This window comes from Rhinolophus ferrumequinum, chromosome 27 (genome assembly GCF_004115265.2).
Source record: "Rhinolophus ferrumequinum isolate MPI-CBG mRhiFer1 chromosome 27, mRhiFer1_v1.p, whole genome shotgun sequence".
NCBI classification, from domain to species: domain Eukaryota; kingdom Metazoa; phylum Chordata; class Mammalia; order Chiroptera; family Rhinolophidae; genus Rhinolophus; species Rhinolophus ferrumequinum.
The window spans coordinates 14,455,307-14,474,247 of record NC_046310.1 but is presented as its reverse complement, the minus strand read 5'-3'; the positions used below and the strand labels follow the sequence as shown (position 1 = coordinate 14,474,247).

The window sequence follows — 18,941 nt, the reverse complement described above, 5'->3', positions numbered from 1 at the left end:
GTGGGGACTTTCCATGGGGATATTTGGCTCTCTGGGGAGTCACCCAGCACCTGTGGGAGGGGAGGGCCTGGCCCTGGATACTTCCAGGAATGAATGCATTGGAACAGGTTCTCTCTGAGCATTGCAGTGGCAATTGCAGCCGTATTGGCCAGGTGGGGCCTTAACAATGCCTTGAAAACGCACGCAGACAACCGCCCTCACCAGTCTGTGCCAGCCCTGCCCCCAAATACACACGTCCCTCGCCCCCATCTCTGTCTCCATCTTTTTCAATCTCTTTCTCTGTCTCCCAGTTTAACTCAGTAAAACAGGTGAAATGCCAGTCTTAATAGCTTGCCCGCCATTTGTCATCCTAGACAAGAGGCAACGCTAACTGCTTCATTGAGCACCTACCCTCCGCCCACATGGCCGTGGTCCTAGGGGTCACAACATGCATGGAACTGGAGTATCTGCCCCAAAGGAGCTTGTAGCTGGAAGACAGGGTGGAGTGTTGAGTGCAGGTGGCCAGGGTGCCCGGTCAGCCATGTGGTCTCTAGTTCACCCATCAGCAACGGGAGGAAGGGCATCTGGAGCCAAAGCCCCAGAGCTGTCCAGTCCATGCATGGGGGCCCTTTGGTGCGTTTCAGTGACTACCCATGGACTTGGCCTACCTGACCTCAGGCCAGCACAGAGTGTGACGTTTCTTTTATATCCCCAACCACACTGGCCCAGCCTAAGACACGTGGATGGACACACTCCCTGAATACTTACCTGGGGATAATGGCTCAGAAGGAGCACCGCCAGGTGGGCCAGGCTTTGGAGCCCCGCTCTTCAGCCGGTCCCGGCACTGAGTCCGGTCCGATTGGGGCTTCTCTTCTCCCGAGACCAGAGGTCCCTTCATTGCCTGAGAAGCAGGATTGATGATGGGGGAGGGGTGGTAACCATTATACAAAAAGGAGTGAGCAGGTCTCGGCACAGACCTCTCCCTCAGCCCTGCTGACCCTCCAACTATGAGCCCTGGTGTCCCTCCAGCTTCAGATGAGAAGCTTGGGGTCAGAAGCTGGGGAACCAGCCCAGACATGCAGTCAGTGTGTGGGGGGACTGAGACTGGCACCCACTCCGCATGAAGCACTCAGTCGACAAGCGGGGACCTGGGCTCACCTTCCGCCTTAGGCTTCGCAAACCCCAGAGCATCCCCGAGGGATCCAGGCACTGTCACGGAGGGGATGTCAGGGTGGGTGGCTCAGAGTGGGGAGGGCCACCCCTCAGGACCAAGGGCCTCCCCCCTGCCTTGCTCTGCAGGGAGTTTCAAGGCCGCTGCCAATGGCCGCATCCTGAAGAAACACTGTGAGTCGGAGCAGCGCTGCCTGGACCGGCTGATGGCTGACGTGCTCAAGCCCTTCGTGCCTGCCTACCACGGGGACGTGGTGAAGGACGGGGAACGCTACAACCAGATGGACGACCTGCTGGCCGACTTCGACTCGCCGTGCGTGATGGACTGCAAGATGGGCGTCAGGTGAGCGGGGCTCCTGGGAGCACGCGCCTCGCACCACGCCTGGCCACGCCACGGATACTGGGCCGGCATCCAAGGTTTCCGGGCAGCCAGGCGTCCTGGGCCATCCCTGAGGCCTCGTGTGCAAGAGCAGGCCTGGGGGTCTGGTGGGCGTGGAAGCCTTTGCCCACCTCAGTTGTCTCTTACTACATGCAGAGGGGACAGAGACCTGGCTTGCTCCTCATGGCCCTCCCTTGTCCCCTGAGCTGGGATGGGGCCAGAAAGGGGGCCTGGCTGGGTACTGGGTGTCCCCAGTGAGAGGGCAGACAGAACTGCCCATCTGGTCAGGTGCGGTTGCCCGGGGGAGCAAGATGGTGGCTTCCTCTTGCATGAGCTGTGAGGGGGAGGCTGGAGTAGAGGCTCTTCTCACCGCTCCCTCCCCCGCACCCTACCCCGTGCCAGTGAGTGGGAAGAGAGAGCTGGTTAGTGGAACATGTTGGTTTGCCAGAAAAGACTTGTGCTGCCCTAAGAATGCAATGGAGGAGGGAGCCCAGGAGCTCTGAAGGCCCTGCCTGGCCACACACACCATGTGGCTCCCGCCCCTTCTCAGCAGGGGGTGCTGAAGTCCTCCGGGGCCGTGAGCCATGTAGTGTCCAGTGTACTGTGCTCACCTCAGAGGGCCATCTGGCTGCAGGTACCTGGACTGGACAGGATGGCCAGACGCTGGACTCCCAGGTCCACGGCTCCCTGGAGTGGCCAGGCTCCAAGAAGCAGAGCTCCCCTGGAGCCTTTTTGCTTTGGGTGATGTAAGCAGTTTTATTTCTTATGAGAGGAGATTGAGAAACAGGGATGCGTGCGTGTGTGTGTGTGTGTGTGTGTGTGTGTGCAAGAGAGACAGGCCAGGAGAGACCAGTTTTCCTCCCCTCCTCACTCGTCCTGGGAGCGGGGTTCTGAAGTCAGACCCTGCAGGCTGACCTGCTTGCCCTTAGCCTTGCCTCCCGGGCAGGGGCGGGGGTTGGGGAGGTACAGGTCCCACGATTGCTCTTGCACTGTCCCTGGCCTCCCTCCCGCCATCCATCCATCCAGGGCCCTCACCAGCTCCAGCAGGGAGGGGACAGAACATTTCTTCAGCCACCATTTAGCCACTGCTCTTCCCCCAGAGCCTTATTTCTGTCCCTACAAGCTCCCCTTCCCCACCTCTTGGTGCCTCAGAACACACCCGCTCAAGGGGAAACATAAAATATTGTGGGTGGTGTTCATTCAGATCGTGGCCAAAAAAAACTACACCCTGTGGGAAAAACACGTGGCCAGACAGTGTACCTGTGTGTTCCCTGGGAGATTGCTGGGGACGGGAACCCCCGTCTGCCCAGGGATGCCCCCGCACCCCCTCCCTCTGTCTTCCCACCCCTTGCAGCTTCTGTCCCACTGCACTGGAGGGCTCTCAGGAGGGAACCAGAGTGAGCAGCGAAGCTGAGACATGTTGAAGCCCGTTCTGCGCAGGGCTGGAGGCAGAGAGAGTGGGCTGAGAGGAGCCTGTGTGGAGGGGAAGGGATAGGTCTCCCCAGAACCAGTCCCCCGCAGCCCCACCTTCCCTGCCTCACGGATCCCAAGGACGGGCTTGTCTGTGCTCCGAGTACTGTGCAAGGTGCTCCTCACGGCCTGCATGCTGAGGCTGGGCTGAACCCCACACTTACCGAGGGGGCTCGTGGAGGCTCTGCATCCAGACTCCTTGACCTCGCAGCCTCTCCTGAAACCAGTATTCCAGGGCCCCAGAGTGTGGCCTGTCCTTGCCAAGGAAGGAGACTGGAGCCTAGGGCCACCACAGACACCAAGTCCCAAGCGTCAGGGCTTGAGACTTGTCCCAGAGCAGTGTGACAAGGGCTGATAGGCAAATGCAGCCTCAGGCACAGTGGCGCCTAAGGAAAAGGTGATATAGGTGCCTGTGGTGTCCTAAACGGGGGTGTCTCAGGACCCGTGCCTGTGGTGTCCTAAACGGGGGTGTCTCAGGACCCGTGTCCCATATCATCACACACTCACATTACTCTGGGGTGTTTTCTTAGGTTTGACCCTGTAAATTTGTGTTATATGACCTGCCAGTGAAAGTCAGAAGTGTCTTCCTGACATCCGGACTAGGGTCTGGTAGGTGGAGACCAGTGCTGTCTCTAGCACCTTTGCCCTGTTTGAAGCAGTGGGTGGCTTTGGGGTCACCTACTGGGTCCTCCACCATCCCTCTTTAACTCCACCACCACGTGAGATGGAGGTTTGACTTTCCCTCTGGGGTGGGGGGTGGGGAGGACAAGCGACAGGGCTGCCTGGAGAGACTCTATGGTTCGTCTCCCGGTGGACCCCCAGCCCCACTGTCCAGCTGGTCACTTGTGGGCATCTCCGCCCAGCCCTTTTCCCCTCCTGGAGGGTGAGCAACTCTAATCAGATTTAGCTGCAGGGGCCCTGTGTGGAGAAAGCCCCATGTGAAAAGGGATTTGACATGAGGCCTGCTTCCTGTTCAAGGAGCTACTGAGAGCTCTTTGCAGAAGTGCAGCCACCCACTACGCTGCAGTGCATCAGGGGTGTTTGGGATGGCCGGCCCCTCGTCCAGCCGCGCACGCGTGCACACACACACACACACACACACACACACACACACACAGGTCCACATGCATGGCTTCGTGCAGACGCATCCTGCCTCACAGCCCCTGCCTTGAAGCTCACCTACCAGCTGACCTGGCTTGCACTCACAGTGGTGTGTGGGCGTGGGCATGGGTGTACGTGTAAGGGCATAACCAAGGCCAACGGTCGTCCTTATTCGTCACCTCCTAGAAGGTCCTAAACGACCAGACCCAAGTTGACACCCAAGGATTTGTTTCTTTCTTGTATCAGTTGACACAGTGGTTTCTGAAAACATGTCTTTTAAAGACATCATACATTTGGCATCCAGTCAGTTCTGGGTCCCAAACCAGTAGCTTGGAGAAGGTGTGGGGGGAAGGAGGGGAGCAAGGCCCCGGGGACAGACGGGGAGGGGGGCGTGCGGGCCTGGCCTGTTGTCTCAGCAGGCTGCCTGTGGGCAGCTGCCACCCACGCAGGGCCGGGAGACAAAACTTCCCTCTACTGCAATTGAGGCTGCACATTTCTGCTTCGTGAAGGGTCACCGGCAGCAGCTGAGCCTGCTGTGGGGAGAGAATGGGAATTTAAAGTGACAGAAGGGAAGAGGGCAGGTGTGGGGGGAGTCCCATACTCGATGGGGATGAGGGAGGCAGCCAGGGCTGCTTGAGTCCTGCACTGTCCCTGCTCCTATTATTACCCCACCAGTGTCCAGGGGACCCCTGCTGGTTCAGTGGGCAGGCCCAGCCTGCTTGTGCAAAGGCCAGGGCAGTGAGCCATTTGGTTGGCTGTGTTTTCTCCGGTTTTTCTTTTCCGACTGGGGGCTCAGGTGTGAGGAGTGGCTGGGCTGAGGCCTGGTGTCCATGGAGCAAGATTAACCGGGGACGTCTCTGCGATAGAACAAAGGCCAAAGAGCCCCAGGCTTTTCCTCCCTTCCTGGGCTTCTCCTCCAGCACTGTGGCTCCTTCAGAGGCCACCTTCTGGCCCAACCTTTGTACTCGAGATTTCTCATCTTTGGAGAGAGCCAGAGACCTTGAAATGCCTGCTCAGCCCTTCAGGCTGCCTGAGAACTGGGGAGATGGGTGGGGTGGGGGGACGGAATAAGCTCTGCGTCCCACACAGGTGCTGGCTTCAGAAGCCCTCCACCCCAGCAGGATGAGGGGAGGGGCAGCAGGAGAAGCCCAGCTAGCCCACCAAGCTATCCTGCCGCCTCCTTGCCTCCTCTGCTGGCCCCTGTGAGGTTCCCCTAGCAGGAAGAGCTCCGTAGGCTGTGCCAGGCCTTCCCGGTGGTCTCGGAATGAAGCTGCCCCCATGCAGCAAGGCCACTCCTGTCCTCCGCAGTCAGGAACCAGTCCCCCCGCCCAGCAGATGTGCGCCCATCCTGCTGGAGCCTGCCTTGATGAAGCTGACTGCAGCCCCTCACCAGGCACCGGTAGGCGGGCCGCAGCCCTCATGTGACCTCCCCTCCCACACAGGACCTACCTGGAGGAGGAGCTCACCAAGGCCCGGAAGAAGCCCAGCCTCCGGAAGGACATGTACCAGAAGATGATTGAGGTGGACCCTGAGGCCCCGACTGAGGAGGAGAAAGCGCAGCGGGCTGTGACCAAGCCGCGGTACATGCAGTGGAGGGAGACCATCAGCTCCACGGCCACCCTCGGGTTCAGGATCGAGGGCATCAAGGTAAGGCCAGCCAGGTGCTTCCTGAGGCTGCCTGGACCACCCAGCTCCCAGGTGCAGAAGGGATGGGGGCTCAGGCTCTGCCAGCATCCACCCCAAGGGTCCTGGCCACTGGAAGCTTCCTCCCCTCTCAGGCCCAGGGTGTGTGAGCAGACAGCTCCCAGGACAGACATTTGGAGAAATCTTCAGTCTGGGGACAGGTGGGATGGCTGTGTAGGGAGCTAGGGCAACACAGCAGGTGTGGCTTCTAGTTCTGCCAGCAGTCAGCTCTCTGCCAAGGACTCTACCCTTAGCCCAGAACACGCCGGGCACTGAGAATCCATCCAGGAGCAGCCAGTAGGGAGAGATGGCTCATTCTGCCCATGTTCCCAAAACTGGGGACTGGCGGTGAGATACAGTCAAGGGAGAGAACCCTCTGGCTGCCTTTGACTCCCAGGCAGGCAGGACCAAGCACTGCTCCTCTGTGTCACCACATACCCCTGGTGAGGCTGCCCTGACGCCACCCCTCAACTTCACAGCACCTCACTCTCCTTTCTTCTTCAGTCTCCGGGGAGGGGTCTAAGAATGCTCTCCTGTCCCTATGTCCTTGCTTTTGGATTTGAAGAGCCAGCTCAGACGTGCATTCACCCCTCGGGTCTTGGGCACCGTCCCTCCACAGCAGATGGTGGTTCCTCATCATTCTGCCCGTTGTCTATTCTCGGTCCACATTGTCCAGACCGAGAGTCAGGGCTGGGCGGCTGGGAGCCCTCCCTCAGGCTCCGCAGCCTCTCAGCAGTTGGCATTTAGGTATGAGGACCTGCAATTGGTGCTGGCTTGCTTCCCACGGTGGCAAGTGGGGGGAAAGTGTTCACCTTCCCCCGGGACAGCTGCTCTGTGAGCTCGGGGGCCCAGAAAGCGATTTGCCTCCTTCCTGTCTTCTGAAACCAGTTTTTCTTTTTTTTTTTCACATCCAGCCCTCAGGCTGGATGCAAATTACATGCTCGTCTTTCTCACCTTCAAGCGCATTTCCTTTTATCTGTTTGAAACAATCCACGTTTCCCTTCACCTCTCCCTCTCAGGCTGGACGTTCTGCTCTTTGTCCATTGTCCAAGTGCAGGAACAGCCAACGGTCCCTCTTCTTGGGCTGAGGGCCACCAGCTCTGAGAGAAGCCAGTGTCTTCGCTAGCAATCCACCCACCTCTTGAGTCCCTTGGTTTAGGAAACACCCCACAGAGGGAGGCCCCACAGGAAAGGCTCGGCCAAGATGCACGTCCACCCTGTGTCCACCCGCAGCCCAGGGTCCCCAACCTGTTCTTTCAGAGGCAGCCACATTGCTTTCCCTAATCTCTAACCTCACGCACAGGCCCACGTGTGGGGGCTCCTAGAGAAGCCATCCTTTCTCACCCTTTGTCCCTAAAGAACTGCTTTCCTCCTAGAGGAGGTAAGCTCCACATGCTGCCCTGGAACAGACATAGGGGCGGGTTAAGAGAATGGAGTGATGTCTCACGCTGGGTGGACCAGGGAGCCGAGATGGGCGGGCAGTATTATTTCGTGGCTTTCAGGAAACCTATGATAAAAGATCTTAAATTACAAAGGGAGTTGAGCTGAACTTGGGGTAGGGAGCATCTCTCCTGTCGGGTGAGGGAGGGTGCCTCTGGCAGGGACCATCCAGCACGCAGGTTCTGGGGCCAGGCCCCTAGTGGAAGCTGAGGCCTGTCCATCTCTTGGAGCCCCTGCTGCTCATACTGAGCAGGGTCTGCTTCCACAGCCTCCGTTCTCCGTCCACACGCCTCTCACACTTCCAGGCCTTTCCTGCTGCTCTTCACTCCACCTGAACACACTGGTGCACCCACCCAGGGCCCCGGACAGGTTCTCCTCGATTAACCACCATGCAGCTGGTCGTGCAGGCACCAGCCTCCTTGTTCCTCACTTGGGCACCTCGCTGCCCAGGGGTCAGTCCTGGGCTCAGAGTGGCTTTCTCAGATGCTGGGTGGGTGAGTAGAGTGCCTGCCCATGGACCCTCAGCTGACCCTCTCCTGGCTTCTCCTTCTCAGAAAGAAGACGGCTCAGTAAACCGGGACTTCAAGAAGACCAAAACACGGGAGCAGGTCACCGAAGCCTTCAGAGAATTCACTAAAGGAAACCGTAACATCTTGGTGAGTGAGGGCGCCCCTGAAGGAGCCTGTCGGGCAGGGTAACTGCCCGCTCTGGAAAGTCTTGCCCAGACCCAGCCTGACCCAGGCCACAGCAGTGGCAGCCACGGTGCCCACACAGAAAACCCTGGACCCAAACTTCTTCTTGGAAGGTGATGTGGTTGTGAGCCCCATTCGGTGGGTAAACAGGGAAACTCGGTGAGCACTCGCTCACTCTTTGCCTTAGCTGTCAGCCCCACAGCTTCGAAAGTGTTCTCCATCCTCATAAGAGAATCCTTTCCAGCGCGGTGTTTCTTTGGTACCCACTACCTGCCAACTGTTATGCTGAGTGCTTATCCAGTCCTCATAACAGCGCTCTGGGGAAGGAAACTCCAGCCTTGGAAGCTAAGAGGTCAAGGACACACAGCTGGGTGAAACGAATTCACGCAGGTGGGCCGGCAGCTACCGGTCCCAAGCTCTGCGGTCCTCCCAGACTTGTCTGGGTCTCTACCCAGCTGTGCGGCTGGGTGAGGGAAGTATACCTGGGGGGCGTCACTTGTCCTCCCCAGCAAGAACTGTCCGGCTGTCTCTGTGGTATACATGGCAGAAGTTCAGGGCGAAGTGGCCTCCTACTGCAGCAGCAGGCAGGCTGGACTCTGCTCTGATCCTCCCAACGTAGGTAGGGTGTGTCGAGCCTCCGCACCCCAGGGGCCGGGCACCCTGTGACAGTCAGAGACCCAGGCACAGCAGGGACGTGGCACTGAGAGAGGCACCTTCTCCTGAACAGGCTCCCAGGGCTGCCGGGCAGGGAGGGGTGGACCAGACACCTTTTCTCCCAGAAGACTCAACGCCAGCTGGAACTGAGAACCCTCCCTTCTTTGTCTGGCCGGGAGACTTCCCTTGGCCCCTGGCGAGCACCGAGGCTTCGGTCATAGAACACACATGCCGACTCTTCCATAGGCTGGGCTCTGGGCGCTGGGTCAAGCTCCTTAGCAAAGCCTGCCACAGAACGCATGCTTCCTGTGCCTCGATGAGAGCTGTTTATTCCTGGTCCTCGGCTCCAGGCTGGCTCTGCTACAGATGGGCACTGAGGGACCGTGTGTGCCTGTGTGCAACAGGCTTCCCCAGCGGTCCCCATGGGAGGCGGGCACCCCTAGGGCCAAACAGTCAACCCTGGTTTGGAGGGCTCTGTGGAGACGCCCCTGGCAGAGAGATTTGTGGTCTCCCACTGGCTCTGTCCTTTCAAAAGTCAGGGCACTGAAGTTTGTATTCAGGAAGACACCATGGCAACCGGGCTCTTGGGATGCTGCCTGCCTCTACACTGCTGGCATTCCAGAATAAACTTAACCTTCGTGCATGGAGCTCCTGGAGGCTGCTCGGAAGCTGTGCGTCCTGGCCCCGCCTGCTCGCAAAGCAGTGCAGGTTGGAGGAAGCATGGGACCAGGAGCCGGCCACCCTGCTTCTCGGGGCCTCAGTTGCTTCATTTCTAGATGAGGAGGTTGGAATAAATGATCAAGGTCCCTCCTACTCTGACACTAATGGGCCGAATGGAGCTTCAGATCCACCCCCCACACCTACCCTCAAGAGTGTATAAAACTCTGGTCATCTTTCTGTTCCCAGATCGCCTACCGGGACCGGCTAAAGGACATTCGGGCCACCCTAGAAGTTTCTCCCTTCTTCAAGAGCCACGAGGTAGGCCTTAGGCTGTTGCCGGCGCATTGATGCAGGACCCAGCCTCAGAGACCCTGCTGGGCCTGTCGGCCCAGGATTTGCAGAGGTTGTGCTGCTGGCATGGGGGTTGACATGGGCCTCAGTGCCTCGTACAGCGTGTGGCATCTCTTTGGCTTCCTCCCTTTCACACAGGCAGTTGCTCAGGGTGTTGGGGAGTCAGGGTCTAGGAGGGGAAGGGGAAGGCCCCAAGGTGTAGCTGTGGTCTGAAAATAGTGGAAAGTGTGCAGGCTGGATGAGGGGGCGAACCTGCCATGTGGGACTTCCTCCTTGCCACACCGCCCACACAGAAGGGTGGTTGCTATTCTGGAATTGGATGTCCGATGCTTCCCCCCCACCCCTCACCCCCAGCATGGTCACTGTCCTATGGGCTCTGCTGCCCAGGTGAGGATGGGGGGCAGAGTTGCAGGCCCTGGGCCTATCCTGAGTGACCGCTCCTCGTTGCATTCAGACCTCAGGCTTTTCCAAGTCCCCTCAAGTGCCAGGCTGCAGTGCGGAGGGCGGGGCGGGGGCTCCGTGGTCCCTTCCTGCCCCCTTCATCTCCCTGCCCCTCTACAGGTCATCGGCAGCTCGCTCCTCTTCATCCATGACAAGAAGGAACAGGCCAAGGTGTGGATGATCGACTTTGGGAAAACCACACCGCTGCCCGAGGGCCAGACCCTGCAGCACGATGTCCCCTGGGAGGAAGGGAACCGGGAGGACGGCTACCTCTCGGGCCTGAACAACCTCATTGACATCCTGACGGAAATGTGTCCGGGTCCGGGCACCCCTCTTGCCTGAGGACACCCCGTGCCCACCTCACCGCCACTCCTGGTCTCTTTTCTTCCCCTTTGCTTCCTTTCTTCTTAATTTTTCTTTCACTTCTACCTGGGTTCAAGCCCCAGAACTGACCCTCCCAAATTGCACTACAAGACACTTTGTAGAAGACAAGATTTTTCTAGTAACTTTCCTGAGGGGCTTGGAGCTGGGGTTTCCACTTCTCTCCATAAATAGCATCTCCTACTAGAAGAGTAAGGCCTGCAGGGTAGGTCAGTTGGGTTTAGATCTGGATGAGGCTCTGGCCCCCTAGGCAGGCTACCTGTGGGCACCTGCTGCCCCCTGGTGGCAGGCGCCATTATCACCGCTGCCTAACAGCCCATTTCTGTCCCATCCTCCCAGCCTGGCAGGGGCTGTTAAGAGCCCCTGTTCAGCAGGTGCCTGATGCCAGGCTTTCTTGTGGTTCGGACACAAAATCACTAGGAGCCGCGTGTGGGCCATGAGTAAAGCACTCTCTGCTTAGCAGCCCAGGGGCTCCCAGAGACCTGGAGTGGCCTTTGTAAGGCTGCTAAAGCCAGGCCCTTCACCGTCTGGTTGAAACCATCCAGCTTTGGTCCAGACCCAGGAGCCAGGAAAAGGCCTGAGCTGTCTTGGCTGTGCTCTCTGATGTTGGCCTTCCCAGTGGGGGCAGGCAGGAGCTGGGTTCTACCTGTGGTGATTGCCCATGAATTTGGAGGGACGCTCTACAAACCTGAGCTTCCAGGGCTATCCCCCACCCCCAAAACCACTTGTGCCTCCCACTCCCCACCTTGATGTGGCAAGGCCAGGGGGCTGAGTGGGAGTGGGCCAGGGCGCAGGCAGCTGCCAGGGGAAGAAAGACAGAATGTGCAGAGGAAAGTCCTAACCTCTCTCACCTCCCTGGTGCCACTTTGGGCCTGCCTGCAAACCGGAGGTTCTCTCATGAGGTCCAGTCCCTGCCGTTTCAGGCAGGGCTTCAGGCCAGGGCCAGGCAGGGAGGAAACAGGAAGCTGGCTTACTGGCTTTTTTGTTTCTCCCCACCCCCACCCCCTGAAATAAGTCTTAATGGCCTGAAGCGCTTAGACCCACATTTCCCAAATGTGTGGGCAGCTTTCAGGGCGTGTAGTGGGTGCCAGGGGGTGTTACAGGTATCTCTTCCTGGAATTTCTAGGTGGCTTTGAGATTCGTGGGGAACCAAGTGTAAGCCTTATTCTAATTGTAAAGCAGGTAATTCTATATTATTGCGAAGAATGTAAAATTTACATGCCTTTTAAAGACATGTAATTCTGGCGATCGCCATTTGTGCCCCCAGGTGTCCCCCTTTGCTGTTGGAGGAGAGTTGGGGACAAGCCCAACAGGCACTGGGGCCCGTTGCTCCAGAGGGAGCTACTTCATAGGTCATAATGGAGATAGTGTGCTCCCAGGTGTGTGTGCCTGGAGGGACCAATCCGAGGGAGGGCTTCCTGGGCCGCCCCCGTCACCCCAGGGTCTCTGGGGGAACTGTCAGCTCGCCCACGTGACACCTAAGTTTCCCCTTTCATGCTGGCTGAGTGACGGTTGCTGGGGGCGGAGGGTGGGCCTCAAGGATGTGTAAGTTCAGATTTAAAAAAAGGAAATCACTTTTCAGCTTCTGGCTCTTGTTCAAAACAGTGGTGAACTCCAGTGTGGGCTGACAGCTAAAGGTCACTCCCCGCCTGCCCGCCCCTGTGGAGCACAAGGGACCTCGTGACAGCACGTGATCTTGGAAGGCAGGCGCACGGGGGCTGTTGTCACTTGTGAGTTAGAAGGGACCCCGGTGGTCTGTGTGCAGCTCTCTGGGAAGGGATATCATTAATTCAGACATCAAATTTTGACACCTATGGGCTGGCCAAAAGTTCTCCTCCTCCTATCTGTGAAAAAAGTTTGCTAAAGCAAATGAATGCTATGAACAAAGATTACCGGGACCAGCTGCACCTACTTAAGAGAACAAAATTTCAAAGCACTTTAAGCAAACACCTGCTGTTTGCAAACAGTGTGCTAATATGTAAATGATTTGTTTATTAAAGGAGGCCCATGGGGCCTCTTGTTGGCAGTACTTTGCTTTGGGTTACATTATATATGTGAAAGTGGAAAAAAGTGACATCTTTTTAGGGTTATTCTATTACTTAGGGGTTCTGGGTTTTTGTATTTACTGTGTTAGTTCTCCTCTTTCACACCTAGTCTATCTCCCAACCCCTTCTCTCCTTTGTCCTCGCACCCCCTTTGGCCCAGTGGGATAGATGGATCCTGGAATGGAATTTTCCAGAACTCCTGCCCAGGCTGTCTGAAAGACCTCCGTTGTCCCCATCCTGTCCCCATCCCCACAGCGTTCTTGCTGTTCAGCACTGCTTAGCCTTCGAGGAAGGTTTCTCAACTGCTCCCGTCCCAGACTTGCCTTTAGTGTCATGTAAGAAGTTTTTAAGTTATATTTATTTTGTTGGTTTTTTAAATTGCACAAAACACTAAGACTAAGAGGCTAGATTCTGTTGCTCCTTTAAAGCTCTGCCTTCTTTCTGAACTTCTGTCCTGCTTGGTGGGAAGAGCCTGGACGCAGCCCTGGTGCCCCCCCCACCCCCCTTCCATCCCCACCCCAGGCAGGCTCTTTCCTCCCTTAGCTGTATTTAGCTTTGAGTTTCTCTGCATCCGGTCAGCCCCTGTGTGTACATAACACATGCGCCTTCTTGGGAAGCAGGGTGTTCACCCCTTGCAATGCCTTTTCCCTGGAGGAGAAGACTCCCCAGAGGGTTCTCCTTCTCTCTGCACCCCTCTCCCCACGGCACGTTGGAGAAAACTGAACTGTTACAAACCCCCATACAGTGCCTGTCAGACAGACTGCAGACACTCTGTACCTTCCTGAATAAAGGCCTGGAGACCACGTGCTGTCTGCGGTGTGGTCCTTCTGACCCCAAGCCCTCGAGAAGTGGTTCAGGGGTGGGAGGGCACTTTGGAAGCTGGAGGATTGAGTTGGGGCTGTGACGCCCTGGGCATGGAGTCAGATTGGGTAACATTTTAATCTGCAAAGGATTGAATCACTCTTCAAAACAAGTTAAAAATCTGCTCCATCCTTACCCCTCAAAAAAAAATGGTTGATGGGGGTGGAGGGCGGGACATGAGGATGTATAAGTTCAGATTTTAAAAAAGGAAATCACTTTTAAGCTTCCTGGCGCTTGTTCAAAATAGTGGTGAACTCCTATGTGGTCTTTTCTACCTTCTCCACAAAACCTTTATTTACGTAGTAGCTCAGGGACATCAGACAGCCACAAAGAAGTGCTCCATCCCCAGCTGGGGGGACCTCTGCAGTCTTTGGATGGGCGGCTCACGTCTGTAGTCCCCTTTTATCCCCATATCAACTCCATGAACAAAGCTGTGTTGTCTCCATTTTACAGATGGGAAAACTGAGGCTTAGGAAAGACCAAACACCTTGACTTGGGTAATAAGTGAGGAGCAGGGATTCAGATCCAGAATTTGTCTGGTTTCAAAAACAATTCTGTCTCCCTCCCTCCCTGGAGAATGGAAGGCGGAGAGCTTGTGTTATCTTTGCAGAGATCCCATGTGCTAAGCACCGGGCTTGGCACAGCGTTTGGCACCCTAACATATGGTGGGGGGCTGGGCTGGCAAGGAATAAGGGGGAGCAGGAACCCCTGTAGCACATCAGAAATTCACCACTGTCTATTCTGTACTTCCCTTCAGGACCCTCCCAGCTCTGCCTGCATGTTTGGAGGTTTCATTTGCAGAATTCTGTATTTGGGGGTGTGTCCTTCCCTTACTTTGAAAAATTACAGGACAAAAGTACAGAGAAGCTACAGGACTTTTGCACCTTCTGTCTCTTCTGCCTGGGGTGCGTTCCTCAGGTCATCACGTGGTAACTACGGTAACTTCAGATTCTCCCGTCGGTATCTTAGCTCTGTAGGGTCCCACCTGCATCCGCTCAGGTTCACCCTGGGATCTGCCCAGGCCGGTGCCTGTGTAACCTTAAAGTCTGGGGGACTTAACTCCCCATGGTACAAACCTTGCACCAATGGGAGGAAAGAACTGGTTGATAGGTCTTTTCTTCTTCACCTCCCACCCCACTGATGGGTGCAGCCTGACCGGCTTTCCAGTGGGCGGCCCCATGAGCTCCAGCAGCCAGGTGCACTTAGTAGGACCACCATGATCACTATCCTTGTATCGATGCAACCTGACCTTGTCCCTTACTTCCAATGGCTGGGTTGCACTCTAAAGAAAACAGTAGGAAATAAGCCTCCCCTCAGGCTCTGCTCACTGGAGAACCTGAACAGACTTAGGTCTTGGCTCAGATGTTTCTCCTTGGAAAGGCCTCTGAACGCCCAGCTAAAGCAAGGCTACCTCAGCCACTCTCTCCTCCAATGCCCGTATTACCTGTCACAAACCTGTGTTCACAGCCATCTACCGGTCTCGGGGTCCGTTTCCTCTATTGCCACATTGCTGAGGGCAGGGATTTGATCCTGTAACTGCCATTTCTTCAGTGTCTAGCAGTGCCAGGCACATGACAGGTGCTTAATAAATGACCAGGGTGCCTGAGCTATCGCAGGCCAGCTGGGGTGCATGGACACCCCTTCTTAGGCAGGAGAAGACAAACTCCTAGTTGGGTGGGTTCCCGGCCTCTCCGTCCTCTCCTCCAGTGATCTCATCCTGAGCCCGCTGTGGTCGTTCTCTAGACCTCGCCAGTACCAGTGATGGACCAGCAGAGACACTCGACACACACTTTCTGAACTGGATGAGTGTCCGTCGGTCTTCACCTCACAATCCTTTCCCTCTGTGATCACCTACAGAGCTTTGCGATCAGCCCCAACCATGTGCCACCCTGTGGTCATTAAACACTGCCCCTGTGTCCACCCAGGCTTCCCTGACCAGCTTCCTATGCCCACTCCCCAGACTGACTGAGACAATACTCCACCCTTCACCCCGCAGCACCTCTGCCTGCTCCCCCTCCCCACCCCACACTTTAGCCACACACGAGACAGGAGCTCCTCTATAATGAGGGGCACCAGGAGCATCCAGTCCCTCTCAGCTTCTGCGCCCCCTCATCCTGCTAACTGAGCGTGGACCCCACACGTCCCCTAGAGCTGCTGGCCATGGGGAAAGGACTAGTCCCCTGGCTGTGGAGGAAGGGCTTAGAGGAGGCTGAGCACCACCAGGGCACGTGGCCCCTGGGTGGGCCAGAGTTGTCCTCTGGCTCAATGAATGGCGTCCTGGGCCTTGCTGCGTCCTTGTCAACGGCCGAGGCTGCCCCCTGAACCCTGCGTGCCCTTTGGAGAAAGAATCAGCATGTGAACCAAATGAAGCTCCCGGGAGCCCCTGTCCACATCTCCACCGCATCCTGTGTGGAGAGCATGAGTGGGATTTTGTGTCACCCCAACTCGGCCCCGTGGCTTCAGAAGGGCTTGACCTTGGTCCCACTGGCTGGGAGGGGTGCCGCCTCTCTCCCTCAACAGATCTCATAGGGCCTGGACTGGCTGGGAATCTAGAAAACAGCCTGAACAGTCGCTCACGTGCTTATAGCCCTTGGGACCATCTTTGCTCCTTAGGTCAAGGGGCGAGTTTGAGCACTCTGTCAGCTGCACTGACAGCCGACCCCGCTTACACTGGGAGCTGGGAGGTCCCGATGGGATGGCTGAGGAGCTTCTGGGCTCACTCCGAGATGCATCTGGGCCCACACTCTATTACCTCATGGACTCTGAGAAGCTCGTCTCTAACCACAGGGCCATGCGGACATCTCAGGTCTCAGGTAGCATTGTCACCACAGACCCCAGAAGACTGATGTTGGCTGCCGCAATGGGGAACTGCAGACCTTTCTAGAAGTAAGTCAGCTCACAGACTCGAGACCACTGACTGAAGGCCTGCCCCTCGTCTCACCTTCCACGTCATTCCAGTTACCATGAAGACTGTGGTAACTGCTACGGCCACCTTCCTTCCACCTGCACTGGAACCCCTATTACCTTCAGACTAGTGGGCAATCCAACTTCAAAGGGGAGGGGAGTTGAAAATAACAGACCCCCTGAGGGCGTGCAGGGGGTTTGCTGGGGAGTACCCAGCTGCCTGGGTGACAAGGAGGCTGTCTTCAGACCAAGTGACAGAAGAAAAACCTCCTTGAAGCAGTTTGAGAACCAACAGTAAGAAGAAGGCCTCAGGGACGGACTGGGAGACCCACGCCTGCCTCTAGGTAGCTGTAGCCCGGTCAGCCCTGGGACCTCTCCTCCCTACGTCTGGTAGGGCCCCAGGGTCAAAGCGGAGGGGATCTTCACTGAAGTCTGGGAAATCACCTGGCTTAACACTGCGGTTCTTCACCTTTTGGGGATCACAGATGCCTTAGATAATTAGAGGGAGCTCTGCACCCTCTTCCCAGAGAAATGCCTGTATGCATTACACAATGTTATATCCAAATTCAGGGACTCCTAGACGGTCCCCAAAGCCCCTTGAAAATTCCCCGGGTGGTATATGGGCCCCATCTTAAGAACCCTTGACCTGTAATAGTCCTTTCCAATAATACATATAGACACGGCCCCCTTCCCCTCACTGCACGGACATTTCCGTGCATCGGAGACCGGCCTGGCTCTGGCCCCTCTCTTTCCCCTCCTATAACTATCTAGCCTCTGAACAGGCATCACCTTAGAACTAGGGCCCATCTGTTTGTAAATAAAGTTTTATTGGAAAGAAGCACGCCCATTCCTTTATGAACTGTCTATGGCTGCTGTCTACTAAAACAGCAGAGTTGAGTAGTTGCCAGAGACTTCGGGCTGCAAAGGCTAAAATATTTACTGTCTTGCCTTTTATAGAAAAATCCGCCAACCCCTGCCTTAGAATAACGGTGACCAGTGATGAAGAATTACTACCTGCCAGGCACCACACTGGATGATTTAAGGCTCGTAATTTAATTCTTATGAAAGCTCCATGAGATAAGTTTTGTTAACCCCATTTGGAACATAAGAAAGTAGAGGCACAAAGAGGGTAAGTAACTTACAGACCCAGGCTTTGAAGCAAAGCTCAAGATCTTTCCAGATTCTGAATGACTGAGTGTCCTGAACAGCAGGGCTCGTCCTGGCACTCGGCTGTGTCACAGGCTTGCTGGGACACCCTGTTGTCAAGCCATGAGTCCTGGTTTAGGTGACTATCAACCTGACCAGGCCCTGGGAATGTTGACGGCAAGCATAGCTCTCTCCTGGGGGTGGGGGCTGAGCTGCCGAACCCAGGCCTTGGCTCCAGCCCCCAAGACCAACAGCCAGCCTGCGGGAGTCGGGGTGGGGACGCTGGATCAGGAGCTGTCTGACACTCTGGCACTGTTTGTTCTAGGCTCTGTGTGACCCTGCAGGGAAGCGTAGCCCACGCAGCCCTCTGTTCCTTCAAAGCATTGCGACACACAGACATGGAGAGTCACTATTGCTCCCCACAACACCCCTCAACAAGAGTACAGAACCGAGTTCATTTGCCAACTCAGGGTCTGGCTCACATGCCCTTCCACAGAAAAACCGAAAACTCATCTAAGTTCTCACAAACATCAAGATTTGACACGTGTGTGTCATTTCTCTCTCTTTGCCGTGACAGCTGTGGCCTGTTCCTGGCATTTAGTGCACTGTGCACAGGCCCGAGATGACAAATTCAGCAGAGAAGTGAGGAAGGGAATGGCAAATGCAGAGTGAGAAGAGGAATTTCACACTTTAACAAGATGGGAGGGCTTGCAGGGTTTTTTTGTTTTGTTTTCTAAAAAAATAATAGTAATAACTAGCTTGATACAATACCAACAACAATAATAATATAAGAGAATGATGCACTTCCCTGAGTAGGTGCCTGTCTCAGCTAGCTCGGGCTGCTGTCACAAAATACCACAGCCTGGACGGCTTAAACAACAGAAGTTTATTTTCTCACAGTTCTGGAGGCTGGACGTCCAAGATCAAGGGTTTGGCTTCTGGTGAGACCCTCTTCTGGCTTGCAGCCGGCCGCCTTCTCACTGTGTCCTTACAAGGCAGAGAGAGAGAACGAGGTTGAGCTCTCTCCCCCTTCTTCTCAGGGCACCAGTCTTAGGACCCCTTCCCCAGGATGACCTTACTTAACCCCTGTCAGGTCCCATCTCCATGTACAGTCACATTGGGGGTTGGGGATTCAATATATGGATTTGGGGGGGGACACAAACATTCAGTCCGTAACAGTGCCGCCTCTTGCTAACTAACACCACATACTGTTTCCATCTCCACCTTCAGGCCTGTACCTCCCAAACTTGTGAATGAGTAAAGCTGTTCTGGGGTGTGGAGTCTGGGAGGGTAGGAGTACAAGGCTAATCTGTGGTTTTCAATGTGGCAAAAAGTATTTGGGTTATTTTAAAAATAGTTTCTGCAAATCATGGACAAACAGGATCAGACTGAGACAATTTGCTGTCGCCAGCAGCCCTGTTTTATTTCAATGGGGAAAAAAAGGCCCAATTTTAATCATGCTTTCTGAAAACACGTGCTGGAGTGAAGTAAGACCAGGGCCTACCTAGGCTGCTGAAATAGCAGGACACGGTCAGGGGAGGCTGCCCCCTTCTGGACAGTCTGTGTATGTACATTACAAGGTAC

At 55.8% G+C, this 18,941-nt stretch overlaps 1 protein-coding gene across 2 annotated transcripts in view; it reads left to right on the top strand.

The window, feature by feature from the left end:
* ITPKB (inositol-trisphosphate 3-kinase B) overlaps nucleotides 1-13,243 on the top strand; it is a 92,743-nt gene extending 79,500 nt beyond the window's left edge. For both annotated transcript variants that reach the window (XM_033099700.1, XM_033099701.1), the window contains exons 4-8: nucleotides 1,279-1,492; nucleotides 5,542-5,746; nucleotides 7,777-7,878; nucleotides 9,475-9,546; nucleotides 10,141-13,243. In XM_033099700.1, coding sequence (XP_032955591.1) covers nucleotides 1,279-1,492; nucleotides 5,542-5,746; nucleotides 7,777-7,878; nucleotides 9,475-9,546; nucleotides 10,141-10,362 — 815 coding nt within the window. In that variant the 3' untranslated portion in view covers nucleotides 10,363-13,243. The remainder of the gene's footprint in view (nucleotides 1-1,278; nucleotides 1,493-5,541; nucleotides 5,747-7,776; nucleotides 7,879-9,474; nucleotides 9,547-10,140) is intronic.
* The last annotated feature ends 5,698 nt before the right edge of the window (nucleotides 13,244-18,941 follow it).